Source organism: Giraffa tippelskirchi, chromosome 1, assembly GCF_054371585.1.
Source record: "Giraffa tippelskirchi isolate mGirTip1 chromosome 1, T2T-mGirTip1v1.2.pri, whole genome shotgun sequence".
NCBI lineage: Eukaryota > Metazoa > Chordata > Mammalia > Artiodactyla > Giraffidae > Giraffa > Giraffa tippelskirchi.
Window position 1 is genome coordinate 147,640,802 of NC_137275.1, and position 14,637 is coordinate 147,655,438.

Below are 14,637 nucleotides of genomic sequence, written 5' to 3' on the forward strand. Positions count from 1 at the left end.
TTGGGGATCAACTCTTTCAGCTCCATATCATTCCTTTTCTTCTTTCCTTAAAAAACATTCTAAAAGCAAGCCTTCTCTCTCTTTGATATTAAATATCCTAATTAATTCAACCTTGACAGTTACAGTTAAAAAGTTGTGACTTAAAGGGAACATGAGTTATTTTGTACTTAATTTGCTCCCAACTGCACACTTCTTTCCCCCAAAAGTAGTGGGTAAAATATGCACATCTAAATATTACTTCAAGTCATAAGGAGTTTTTCTCTTAGTCGTCATCCACCTTCCTCACTGATCACCTGATTCACTGAAAAGTTTTTAATATGTCATCATTGCCATTTATTACTGTTCTCCAGTGTGACAGCTATTACTAGGAACTGGCTTACAACCTATGGTAGGTTAAGCCTTTGCCTGGCACTCTGATGCTCTTGCCTAGTAAGAAAGCTGAGTCTTATAATGGGAAAGGATTGATGTTCTAATGATTCCAAAGGGCCCCTTTATGATGAAATTCTAAATACGCAAAATCCCATTAAACCTGTAGAAGTTCATGGGCTAGCTACATTGAAATGACATATCATTATATTGGGTATAGTGTGCATATTATAAAGTGTGGTATAATTGGGAATTATTGGTCATATTAGCATCAATGAAGAGCCACACACCCTCATAAATTCAGAGGTTATGGTCTGGGTACTTGAAGTAGGAAGGGGAACAATATTCTGATTATAAGTAATCAAAACTTAAAAAATCTGACCCCAGAAATTGCCCTAATAAAATTCTGTTGCTAACAGCTGTTTTTATTTGACTCTTAAAGTAATTGTGGAAAGAATTCCATAAAACAGCCCTTTAAAGACACATTGAAACGTTAACCTCTTAGAGATTAAAACAGTACTCTAGGACCCAGAGCTCCTAAAAGCTGACCACTTGATGCTATTATAATTTGGATCCTAAGGGGAGTTGGGGCAAGAGACTGGAGTTCTCAAAACAATTAGCTTTGCAATTTAGGGTTCACTTGGCTTTCTCCCAAAATCAAAAAATAAGGCTTCTTTAATTTTTTTTCACTTGTAAAATTGCTTGAAATTAGTATTTGAAAATTTAAAAATATCCAGGGCAGGACTGGAAATTAGTGAAATAGAAGGCTTTCTTTTAGACTGTTTTCATACAAATTTTCAATTGTTTTACTCTGCGAAGTAGGTGGCTTTGAAAAATCATTCCATTTGGCTTGCTTTTCATTTTATTGAATGGCTATAAGCTTCACACCACCGTGCCCGAACAGCTATTTGATGGAGTCTACTGGACATCAGGGCCTGAAGTGTTCGAGCATATTCCTGTGGAAACCACCTAAGTCACTTGAATTTGGCTTTTAAAGAAAGTTATGTTTAAAAAAAGTTGTGGAAAACTAAGAACTATAAACTATCACTGAGAGCCAATTTTCTAGGATCAGTGAAAAGCACTTTTATACTCCAACATTAAGAAAAAAAAGTATCTGAATATGTTCTTATTTCTATGACCTTCACAGAAAATATTGGAAGTGAAGTCTGTAGAATTACAGGTTTACATTTATTTTAATTTATTTGAAGGTTTGGGGAGTAATTCCTGTTATTAAAAATTGAAATAAAAAAATAGTTATTCACATTTCATTTGATAGATGCAAGTTCTTTTATAACCACCCCTCACACACTACCAGTACTATTTTATACATTTGAAAACTAAATTTTATAAAGGGCATTACTTTGTTCTTTAAGTTAGCAATGTAGTTAAAAGTATATATTACTTCACATTTATTATATATTTTGCATTACACTTTATACTTATTTTACATTTACTTTACATACTTACATTAATGAACCACAAATACGCCAGCTGCTGTCCTTATGGTGATTCTGTTCTTGTCAGAAATGAGTTTTCGTCACACTTACTTATGTATCTTGTGGCTTAGCCACCACTTTCCTTTGAAAAGCTATAGATTCTATCAAAGTGTTTATTGAAATTATATCCAGGCCTTAATTTTTCCTTTGTCTTATAGCCAGAAAATTACCAGTTTATGCTTCTGTTTCTGGCATTTTAAAGAAATCTAGGTAAATTATGTTTCCTCAGTAACCTAATTCACAGTTTAAGAAGCTCTTATAGTATGAATTCCCCCCCCCCTTTTTTTAACTAGAATGCATATCGAACCCCATGGACAGAGGAGCCTGGCAGGCTATGGTCCTTAGGGTCGCAAGGAGTCAGACGCGACTGAAGCAACTTAGCACACACACACATCCATATTGTGCAGTTAAACCCTATTCTTTTTCCCAATAAAATTCTGTATACTAAAAAGAGGTTAATTTACCTGTTTGCTTTTTCTCTTTTCCTCCAGACCTTTTACAAAAGAAAAATAGTCTTTTCTTTGGAGATGCTCTTATAATATTATTGTGTTGGCTGTTCTTTGACCCCCTTTCAAAGTCATACTTGTCCTTGGTATCCAAAGGGATTTCATTCCAGGACCTGTACATATATCAAAATCCATAGATGCTCAAGTCCCTTATATAAAATGCTGTAGTATTTGTATATAACCTATGCTGCTGCTGCTGCTGCTAAGTCGCTTCAGTCGTGTCTGACTCTGTGCGACCCCATAGACGGGAGCCCACCAGGCTCCCCCGTCCCTGGGATTCTCCAGGCAAGAAGACTGGAGTGGGTTGCCATTTCCTTCTCCAATGCATGCATGTGTGCTAAGTCACTTCTGTCGTATAACCTGTGCACATCCTCTCAAATCTGCCATATATTTTCATCATCTCTTGATTACTTGTAATACCTAATGCAATGTAAATGCTATGTAAATCATTGTGAGTGTAATGTAAATGGTGTGTAAGTAGTCTTAGAGTATGGAAAATTCAGGTTTTGCTTTTTGGAAATTTATGGAATATTTTGTATGTGGATATTTTCCATCCATGGTTGGTTGAGGCCATGGATCAGTAGCTATCAACATGGAGGAGAACTGGCTCTACGGTATCTTTTCCTATAGCTGCTGCTGCTAAGCTGCTAAGTCGCTTCAGTCGTGTCCAACTCTGTGTGACCCCACAGAGGGCAGCCCACCAGGTTCCTCCATTCCTGGGATTCTCCAGGCAAGAATACTGGAGTGGGTTGCCATTTTCTTTTCCAATGCATGCATGCATGGTAAGTCGCTTCAGTCGTGTCCGACTCTGTGCGACCCCATGGACAGCAGCCCACCAGACTCCTGTCTCCACGGGATTCTATAGCTAGGAGACCCTAAATCTAGCACATGGATCACAAACTTAGTGATCTGTACTATGATTCTCATAATGCCTGTTCATTTCGATCCAGTCTCTGCACATTGATATTAAGCTTGTTTTCTTTAATATCACTAGGTCTTATACTGATTGTACCTAGAAATCCATTGGATACCCCCAAATAACACTTGAATTTGTAGGAAAGGGAATAAATTATGCAACTTTAGTCAGTGCCTGCTCAACTAGCAGCCCCACCTCACTTCCTAAACTGCCATAATTACCTTCCCGCACTGTTTTCAGAGAACTTCCATGGTGGTTCAGAGGGTAAAGTGTTTGCCTACAATGCGGAAGACCCGGCTTCAATCCCTGGATTGGGAAGATCTCCTGGTGAAGGAAATGGCAACCCACTTCAGTATTCTTGCCTGGAAAATCCCATGGACGGCGGAATCTGGTAGGCTATAGTCCATGGGATTGCACGGAGTCGGACACGACTGAGCGACTTCACTTCACTGTTTTCAGAGGAGTGTAAAGAGCAAAACATCTTTTGAGAAGACTGACTTGAAAACTGACTGTTCTTTTTGTGTTAGGCCAGAGAGAACAGAGGCAGGCCAAAGTCACTTTTACTAGTGGACTTAGGAGAGTCTAAAAGTCTGTACTACAGTGGTAGAAGTTAGTCCATAGAGGAGGGATAGATCCAGGGGAGCTGCAGTAGAAACATTCACAGGCTCTCATTTTGAATGTTCATGATATGTAAAGTTCAATGGAAAAGCAACAGCAAATTAGAAATTTTTAACTCTTGCATAACCTCAACTATATAGAATTACATAGTTGGACGATAAAGAAGGCTGAGTGCGAAAGGATTTTGAACTGTGGTGTTAGAGAAGGCTCTTGAGAGTCCCTTGGACTGCAAGGAGATCAAACCAGTCAATCCTAAAGAAATCAGTCCTGAACATTCATTGGAAGGAGTGATGCTGAAGTTGAAACTCCAATACTTTGGCTACCTGATGCAAAGAACTGACTCGTTGGAAAAGACCCTGATGCTGGGAAAGATTGAAGGCAGGTGGAGATGGTTGGATGGCATCACCTACTCGAAGGACATGAGTTGGAGCAAACTCTAGGAGATGGTGAAGGAGAGGGAAGCCTGGCGTGCTGTAGCATGGGGTTGCAAAGAGTCAGATACAACTGAAAGACTGAACAACAACAACAAGATAGAATTATGGATTGAAGAAAATAGATGCAGCTACATCAACGTGTAAGCAAATAGTGCCTTTGGTTGGTAGGATTATGTATGTTGTCTTCTGCTTGTTTTTTTTGAATTAATATTTTTTCATTGAGCATCTATGACATCTTCATTAAAAAAAAATACAACAGGAAAGGTTTGATTTTTAAGCATTTTGGCAGAGTTTCTTAGGCTTCCCTTTCACAGTAAAGGGGTCAAGGATGTGTTTGGAGTTTAGGGCACAGAGCTTGGGTAGAACTCAACTTACAGTTTAGGGATGACCTCTGTAGTGCAGTAGTTGGATTGCTAGAGGCAGATGATCACAGGTGGACAGCTGGAGAGGTGGTGCCTCTGGAATCCTGACGGGTCCCAGGCATCTCAGTTGATTTCCCATCCAAATCCTCCAGACTCAAAAATCTCAGTCATCCTGTAACTCTGACTCATCTTCACTTCAAGCATCTGTTTTCTTCCCCATTCTTGTTAGCTTGGGCTCGATTCTTTGTTCTCCTTTTCTTTCTCCTTGTACTGTGGTAGCAGTCTTCATGCTATTGGCCTGCTTGCCCCCAAAAGAGTTTTGAAAAGAAAAAGCCGTCCTAATATTTTCATGTATTAAGTAACTTGCCAAGGTCATAAGAAATTTGGTGGCACAACTGGCATTTGAACCCTTGGTGTCTGGCTTTAGAAACTCTGTTATCAGTCTGGAGGACAATGAGCACTCTTTAAACATCGGGAACTTTAAGTCATTGCTCTAAGTCATTATTTTTTCTCCTTAACTCTTGTTTCCAGTTCACTGTCTGCAAATAACATTACCGAAAATGAAATCATATGTTCATTGAAAAGTCTTTTATCATTCATGCCTGAAGGGAAAATTAAGAAAATAAGATAATATATCTATAAATGGAAATTTTATTGTTTACTTTTGATCATGAAGAGGAATAAGATCAAAGTAATATAAATATTGCAAATTTTCCTAACTTATTAAATGTAAAGTGAATTTTTGTCAGAAATGCATCTGTCAATAAGATGGATAGGGCAATGAATTGTTTTCTTCCTCGATTAGTTCATGTGTCAGTAAATGAATAGATCTTATTGTAAGAAAGAGAAAATGTACACTCTCAGTTCCTTCCCCATTTTTGCAGATCTAAGTGCTTGGACACCTGTTCACATGAATAGGTACAACTGGAAACTATCACATTGTCATTCAGTTCTGAGGAATCATTTCAGATAATGTGCCAACAATTACAGAGTGATCAGTTAGTTTTGTTAAGAGGGAAGAAATGCAAGTCATCTACCTTATTACTCAGATGTTGTTAGTCATTTACTTTCTCAATTTCTGCACTAACAAGACATGATGAATGCCTGTTTATAAATTTAGCCATGAATATTTCATTTAGAGGCATAACATTTATTATTATATACACCAAAAAGATTGAGAAAATAAAAATACTATGTTATTCAAATGACTTCTGCAATATATTTGTTTTTTAAAGGAGATACTTTTATTACTGCAGATTTAGCTATCAAAATTGATGAAAATTTCCACCAGTGCCAGTTCATGGTCAAATCAGGCTGCCAAATCAGACTTAATTATCATTGAAAAAAAATGAACTCACATTTCAGTTCAAATGAATGTATTAAATATACATTTTGAGAAATATGAATAAGAATCAATAAATTATGGGCTGCATGTCATAGGATAGTTTGCTAAAACAATCCAGAATAAAATGTAGAGCTAATAAAGTTAACTTATAAAGTAAATAATAGAAATGCTATTTCTCATTACTTAATTACTAATGATGTGCTATAAAGTATAACTTCTTTTATGAAGTGAGGAATATGTTAAAATTCAAAATGTTACTTTGATAATGCAGTTGGTTTCATCTGTGTATCACTGTCTGACATTGGACTTTAGGAACAAGATAGATAAGACCAATATTTTATAAAAACATGGTCAAATTTATAATGTATTTAATGAAAGGAGTTATATATTGCTAAAAATGAAGTGCTTTGGCATTTAGATCATGGTTTATTGTAAGTTTATCTCTATTAAGAGGATGTAGAAATATTCAAAACTTTATAAGATGCAAATGATGCTTAATCATAACCAAAATAAGTATTTTGATAGTACTTGATTAAATGGGTAGTAATTACCTTATTAAATAATAAACATTGTTTCTGAAAGACATCATGTAAAATTCATATCCACAGGTTTTATTCAGTGTATCTAACAAATTTCATAGGTCTGAGAAAATATTCAAACTGAATTTAAAATAGTGGGCATCACATGTGCTTGGGGCCTTTACTTCCCAGGTGGTGACACCTCCTGGGGGTGAGTATCAGGAATAATTGAAAAGAATGAAGGGAAAAGCCATTTTCAGCATTGGACATTTTTGCTTTGCTCTCATAGGATACTTTCTAACAAGTGATACATTATTATATATAAGAATTCAAGAGGTGACTGCATGACTGTTGCCCCATTTTGCATAATGTCTGAATTCTGAATATTTCAGCATAGACCCAAATATCAGGTTCTAGTTACCCTTTATTTGCATAATCAGGGAAAGAGGGCCCTTGCCTAGGTTCTTGGTGCTTTTATTAATCATTAAACAAGGCTTCACAAAGAAGTTCTAATTGGCCATTATTTTGGCACCCAGGAGAGCTTTACACCCTAGGCCAGTGCACTAAGTCAAGGCAGAGTGTGCCTTTATTTGGTCAAGAAGAAAGGGTATAGTTTTCAAAGGAGGATTGAGGGTGGATTATCTGCATGGATGGGCTTCCCTGGTGGCTCAATAGTAAAGAATCCACCTGCCAATTCAGGTGACGTGGGTTTGATCCCTGGGTTGGGAAGATCCCCTGGAGAAGGAAATGGCAACCTACTCCAGTAATCTTGTCTGGGAAATCTCATGGACTGAGAAGCCTGGTGGGCTGCAGTCCATGGCATTGCCATGAGTCAGACATGACTGAGTGACTAAACAACAGTCTGCATGGACAGGCAAGTCTGTTCTCAGGGGAATTCATTTTGGGAAAGAATAAATATGGGATTTCAGGATCTGGAAGCTGAGTCCATGTGTCTGCATATCTTTGAAAGGCCCATGCATATCCCAGGTTTATGCAGATCATCATTTGAAGTCCAGGGGCTTCCCTGGTGGCTCAGATGGTAAAGAATCTGCCTGCAGTGCAGGAGAGCCCAAGTTTGATCCCTGGTTTGGGAAGATCCCCTGGAGAAAGGAATGGCTATCCACTCCAGTAGTCTTGCCTGGAGAATTCCATGGATAGAAGAGCTTAGCGGGCTACAGTCCATGGGATCGCAGAGTCAGACACAATTCAGCAACTAACACACACACACACACACACACACACACACACACACACACACACACACACACACACACACACACACGAGTCAAGGCATCTCACAGTAGAGCACTGCAAACATTTCCTACCCTGTTCACTTAGCTCTCGGTCATCTTGCCCTTTGACTCATCTCTGTGGTTTTCAGTGATGTGTATGTGTTAGGGGTGTATGTCAGCATCACGTGTGGTAATTTTTCTTTTTAAAAAAATATTATTTATTTATTTGACTGGATCCAGTCGTAGTTGTGGTACGCAGGATCTTCATTGTGACGTGCAGGAGCTGTAGTTGCAGCGCGCAGGCTTCTCTCTAGTTGTGGCGTATGGGATCCAGAGCACTTGGGCTCAGTAGTTAAACGGCGCCTGGCTTAGTTGCCTCATGGCCTGTGGGATCTTAGTTCTCCCACTAGGGATGGAACCCACATCCCCTGCATTGCGTGGCCAATTCTCAACCCCTGAGCCACCAAGGAAGTCCTGGTAGTTTTTCAAATAAACCTTGACCATCTCCCTTTCAACCCTCTTCTTTAGGGGTTGTGGCTGTGAGCCAAGTGTCCCCAGCTGACAACTGTTCCTTTAAGTAAACCTCCAGACTCTCATCAGAGTTTTACATCTAAAATTATGTCATTTTAATCTTATGAAATATTTAATATTTTCTACATCCTGTTAACCAGAAATAAAATTATAACCTTTCCAGAGGTTTTGGCTTTCAGTGTTAAGGTTTCTTTCAGACTGCTTGTCTGACTTTTCTGTATCCATCTTCCACTTGTTGGCCGCAGGTTTGACACATCCATTGGATATTTGGTTCTCTTACACACATCTCATTAGTGCTGTGGTTCTCAAAGTATGGTCCCTGGCCAGCAGGATCAGTGTCTTGTGGAGGCTTGTTAGAAATCCTGTTTCTTGGCCCTCGCCCCTGACCCAATGAATCAGAAACTCCAGGGGAGGGTGGCCCAGGGATCTGACCTATGTTTTAACAAGCCCTTTCAGCTGATTCTGAGACACACAATGTGTGAGAATCGCTACCTTAGTTCCATCTACCTGGACCGCCACCCTCCTTTCTTGCTTGCCAGTATCTTACAAGACTGTGCCTCCCCTGCAGAGTCACCCTCTCTTCTGTGCCCATCAGTACTTCATCACATCTCTTTTAGAGCATCTGCATGCAGCACCTGCCTTGGGGATGAGTTGTTAAGTGCCAGTGAGTAAATGCATGTATGCATGAATGAAGGAGAAGAGCACGTTAGGAGTAGTGGTGATCAATAAGGTCAGCTGCTATGGCGAGATCATGGAGAATAATGAAGGGAAAAGCGATCGGATTTTGTAGGAAGGCAGGTGTTGGTGACCTTTGAAATGCTTGCTTCAGCAGAGTGATGGGCAGGAAGCCCAGACCGTTGGCAGTTAGGGACTTCCAGCATGATGAAGACTTGCACGTTACTAGAGTTGCTTATTGACTGTTTATCTGAACATGCAGTAGCAACAGAGTTTCTTGGGAGAAATAACTAAATGACCTTAGGCCAGTTACTGACCCTCACAGAACTTGTAGGCAGTAATAGTAATGTCTTGTGTTCTTAATCTTTTTAAAGGATTAAATGAGATCATTGTAACCTTAGAATGATGCCTGCCTGACATTTAGTTAGTACTTAAATGGTCATTTCCTTTACTCCCCCGCCATACAACAATTATTTTTATTTATTAATGTTGCTGATGGTGTCCATCACCCTTGGCAAATTTGTGTGAGATATTAAAATTTAGGGATACCCTCATTCCAGTCACTGGAGAAATTGTGAATCGCATTTGGCCTGGAAACGAACATACCTTTAGTTGAGCTGCTGACAGCCTCTTTGAAATACATGTTATCTAGCTGCAAAAATACCCCTAAAAGGTAGTTGTCTTAGTTAAGGCTCTTTTAGATACAAATTACAGAATCCTACTTCCAGCAGACATAGGAAGAGAGAAAGGGAGAGAAAGATTTTGTTGGCTTGTATAACTGAAAAATAACTGTGTCTTCTGCAACTGTATCTTCTGGCTCAAACAGCGTTGTCAGTTCTTAGTCTTTACAGCGTTGCCAGTCCTTAGTCTTTCTCCAGCCATTCTGCAGCCCTCCTATCCTCCACATGACTCTCATTCCCAAGCATATTTGACAACTACCGATTTCAAGGAGAGAGAATTCCCTGCAGTTCTAACTGAAACCCTGGATTCAATATTCCTCTTCAGACTTAAGTCACTTGCCCTTTCTTAAACTGGTTTTTGTGGGCAAGGAACTAGGAGGTACTGGTTTTCCAAGCCTGGCTTCAGGTATATTCAATTCTATGAAATAAATGGTATTGAGTGTACGAGAAGAGGGGCTCCCTGAAGGGAAATGTGCTTTCTGTACCCAGGATGAAGGGGAAGCACAGCCGGAGGAATAATTGATATCATCTTATTGTATACAAAAATGCTTTTCAAACTGTGCTTTTGAGAACTCTAGGGGTCCCACTGAGATGCTTAAACAGGAAGGGAAGAGATAGTAACTCATAGTGGGAAGTTGTCAAATTCATGTCCCCTCAAGCTTTACCAAGAGTAGCTTCACATTCATATATTTTTATGTCCACTTTCCAGTAAAGATTTCATTTGAAAAAGGAATTTTGGCAAAACTATTGGTATAGGACAATGTTAACAGAGGGTTGGCCCATAGCTCATAAAAGTAGGAGACCATCTTTTCCCATTCCATCCTGCTGAGCAAGTTCTTGCCCTGCTTTTCCTTCATTCCTATTGGCTCAAATTTCTAACCTGCCTGAGTTCCAGTCTTAAGTCCCCCACAATCAGACATAGGAAGAGCATAACCTTAGGCAGAGTCCAGTTCTCAGTTTACTGTTACCATGACGATTTTAAAAATCATTACTTAACCCTTTGCTGACCAAGGAAACGTCCTTCTAAAGCTGTTGGCAACTTGGTGACTCAGTACCACCCAACAGTTATAAAGCAGAAAGTTTTGATTTCATTCAAGACGTTTGAGTGTAATCTTTGATGATATGTTTATGCTGAAATTTGCAGTTGACATCAGCAAGCTGGGCAGTTTAATTTTCCCAGCCTTCCTCTATGGCTCATCTCCTTGATAATTGCTGCTTTAATCACATACTAGGAGCTTTTTCCTTACCACATATTGACTTTTTAAACTATTTGGCCCACCCTTTTATTTTTCATATCAGAACCCAAAATGTAAGCCAGGCACTTATTTGTGTAAATAAAATTATATTGGAACACAGACAGCCCATTGGTTTAAGTTTGCTTTTCTCTCTATAATAGCAGAGGTGACTAGTTGTGAAACTGGAGGCAAGGCCCATAAACCTAAAATATTTACAGTCTAGCCTTTATACAAAAGCTTGTTGACCTCTACTGTCTAGTTACGGGGCTTACAACAGAATTCCTACTTCTGGACATGTGGCATGCTAAACAATCAGTAATGTCCTTTTATTTTCTTAAAAAATATTTATTCAGTTATTTATGACTGCATGGTCTTAGTTGCAGCACACGGGCTCAGTAGTTGCAGCGCATGGGTTTAATTGCCCCATGGCATGCAGGATCTTAGTTTCTTAATAAGACCATGGATGGAATCCACATCCCCTGTGTTGGAAAACAGATACTTAACCACTGAACCACCAGGGAAGTCCCCAGTAATGTCCTTTGAATACTCGTACTCTCTGATAGTCTCATAAGCATATCTAGGGATATACTTCTGCCTTATCTGTTCTACCTGTGCTTTTTCAATTCTTTGAACAACCTCTCTTTATACCCTCAACAGTTTAGTCCTCTTCATGCTCTAAAACTGCCAGCCCTCTTTAAAGAGTGGGAAGAGAGGGGTGAAACTTTACACCTGGCCCTAAAACACATTGGTACACACCCCTACATACACTCAATGTGCAGATAACAAGGTGTCAGTCACATGGACAGGAATCAGGTTTGGTTTCACTTTATGCCCCCTCTACTCGACCCTCCCGATTTCATATTTGTTGTGGTCACAGCAGTGTATTTTGTGAAGAAGAGTCTGATACAAGGAGTTTGATAAAGGGAAAGGGAGGAGGAGCAGATTTCACGCAAGCTGGATACTGGGTTCTGTAAGCAGAGCAGCCACTGCTCAGAAGATGAGTAGTTAAGCTGTACTTGAAGAAGAGCAGGGATGATAATGCCTCTTTCCTGCCGTCTAAATGCCCTGTGGAGTGAGAGAAGACTTCAGTCCCTAGGCTTGTGAATCCCTTATCTTTCCCAAACGTTAAATTAATTTTTAAAGCTATTTATTCAAAGTTGACTTAACCACTAGAATAGGAAAGATCAGACAAATCAGCTGCAAGAAATGAAGTATGAGGAAACCCGAATTCTTTGACAAAGTATTCCTAGGAGTAAATGTGTTGAATGAAGCCAGCAGATAAATGATAAGGGCCTTTACACTGTGGATGTAAGAAGGCAATTTATCAAGAGTACATGAACTCTCCAGTGACCACAAGTCAGGAGGAAACGAGAGTGGAGGAGGAGCCCTGAAAAAATACATTTGAAACACAAAAAATTGTGTGTGTGTGCGTGCACTTTTAAATACTCATATTAATATGCAGAAATACCAGTGTATTAAAAGAGGAGCTGCTCAGTGTGTGCACCTATGGTAGCCTGCACTGCTCAGGGAGAAGGTTATTGGGAAGAGTGATTGAGGCATTCAACCAGACAGTGGTTAGAACTTACAGAAACCTTGGGTGCGTACAGGTAGAATTAGGTAGATGTGAGCCCGGCAGTTGTTGTCTGATGCCCATTTAGGTGAGCATCTTTCTCTCTTTAAATCTCTAGAAGGTCATATCTGTATAATTCTGGCAGCTGATCCAGTGCTTTTGCCTTCTCTTCAGTTCAAAGGACCTCATTCATTATCTTAGTCATCTTTGCAGCATCTCTTTGAGCCCTGTGGGTGGGACAATGCTGTATCTTAATGGGTCACTTTAGAGAAACTGAGTAAAAATGTCATTTATCTGCAGTAGGGTTCTCAGTAACTCAGATAGGGATGGGGATGAGAATGTATAGCCTTATCTGGCTTTCAGAGCTAGAGGAGAAATGTGATTTCTCAGATTTGAGGAGAAAAAGGCCTAATTATTGAAATATTAGTTCCATTGAACATATTTACTCTGAGAATGGTCATCCTCAGTTTTCTGTGCTGAAGTGATGAAGCTGAAATACACAGGAATTCTCATACATTGATTGTGGTCATTTTTTTCTGTTTTCATCTCATACTAAGCCCTTTATCACAGCTGTTAATAAAGTACCTATTTATGACTTGAATTTCTTTTTTTGTTTCTCTTTATTTCTTCTGAAAAACTGTTAGAGAACACTAACGGGTAAACAGCAAGAGGGGAATTTTGGAGAACTGAGTCTTGGAATAATTTCTCTTAGCTAATTCAGCTTAAGGTAAATGACCAGTTCCCATCTGCCCCCCAGAGGTCAGCTTTCTTTATTCCCTCTGGATTAACCTTTTACCCCTATAAGTCCAAAGAACACCCTCCTCTTCCTCTTCAAGCCATCCAGGTATCTTAAGGGGTGAATCTTACTCAGAAAAGTGATGCTGGTTGGACGTGCAGCTGGGGCCTGAGTTGGCAGTGTGTTCCTCCTTTTGGTGCAGAGATGGGGGACACCATGGTGACTTGGGTTGAGCCGTAGTTCAATTAGCAAATTAATTGGGTTTTTAGTGCCAGCCACAGTCATTTAGAAGCCTCCGTGGTGGCTCTGTTCCTGCAAACCAAGTGTGTTTTGTGTTTGCTGTTGTCTGCAATTTATAAACACATGGAATATAAAAATATAAACAAGCCGGGAGAAGGTGGGAAGAGTACTATGTACGTTACACTGTCCTGTTTCGGTTATCATCCAGGTATAGAAATGGAGGCCCCCCCCCCATAACTTCCAGTAACTGGCTTCTCCTTTCTTTTATCTCCGCCCTCTCCTTTTTCTCTCTGCCTTCCCGCTGCCCCTGGCCCTCCGGTGGGACCACCACAGCCTTGGATAAGCTCAGCACACAGCACCTGTACCACCCCACCCAGGTGGAGATCGTGCAGTCCAACGTGGTGTTCGACATCAGCAGTCTGATGCTCTACGGCACGCAGGCAGTGCCAGTGCGGCTCAAGATCCTACTGGACCGTCTCTTCAGCGTCCTGAAGCAGGAGGAGGTGCTCCACATCCTGCATGGCCTGGGCTGGACGCTGCGTGACTACGTCCGGGGGTACATCCTTCAGGTAGGGGGAGGCGCCAGGGCGGTGTCTGGGGCCGGCTGGAGGAGGGCTGGGGTAGGAGCCCTGGGCCAACCTGCCCTCCCTCCCACCCCCTGCAGGCCCAGGCATGCATGCCCCATTCTGGTTAACGTGGTCCTTCTGGCAGGCTCGGCAGGGGATTGGAAATCAGGAGTTGTGTGCCAGCCAGCCGGCACCCAGGCTCTGTGGTGAGCGTTAGGAGGGAGATGGTGGCCTGTTGCTTAGGGTTGCTCTGTTTGCATTCTTCTGAATTCAGCTCCCTCTCCATACAACATGGGCCTCCCAGCTTCCCTGAGTCTTCTGGAAGCCTCCTCTGAAAGGGGGGGCTCAGAGGTGGGGGATGGGGATGCGGCAGTCTGAGACTGCTCTTCGTCTGGGTTTAGCAGAGTTCGTTCTCACACTTAACCTGGTAGGTTTGGTACTTCTTTGGTGGTCTCTGCACCCTAACCATTTATTGCTTCCTCATCCAAATCAGAGGAAAAACTGTGTAGCCTCTGTAGTCAACTCCCTGCTTTTGTAACCAGTAAACCCTCACATTCCAAAACCTGCGGACCTGGTTATAGACTTGGCCTTCACAGCAGCTGTTCCTCCAG

At 40.7% G+C, this 14,637-nt stretch overlaps 1 protein-coding gene across 12 annotated transcripts in view; it reads left to right on the forward strand.

Annotated features, from left to right (window-relative positions):
- BNC2 (basonuclin zinc finger protein 2) overlaps positions 1–14,637 on the forward strand; it is a 504,931-nt gene that overhangs the window by 356,230 nt on the left and 134,064 nt on the right. For all 12 annotated transcript variants that reach the window (XM_081499435.1, XM_081499457.1, XM_081499468.1 and 9 more), the window contains one exon: positions 13,794–14,029. In XM_081499435.1, coding sequence (XP_081355561.1) covers positions 13,794–14,029 — 236 coding nt within the window. The remainder of the gene's footprint in view (positions 1–13,793; positions 14,030–14,637) is intronic.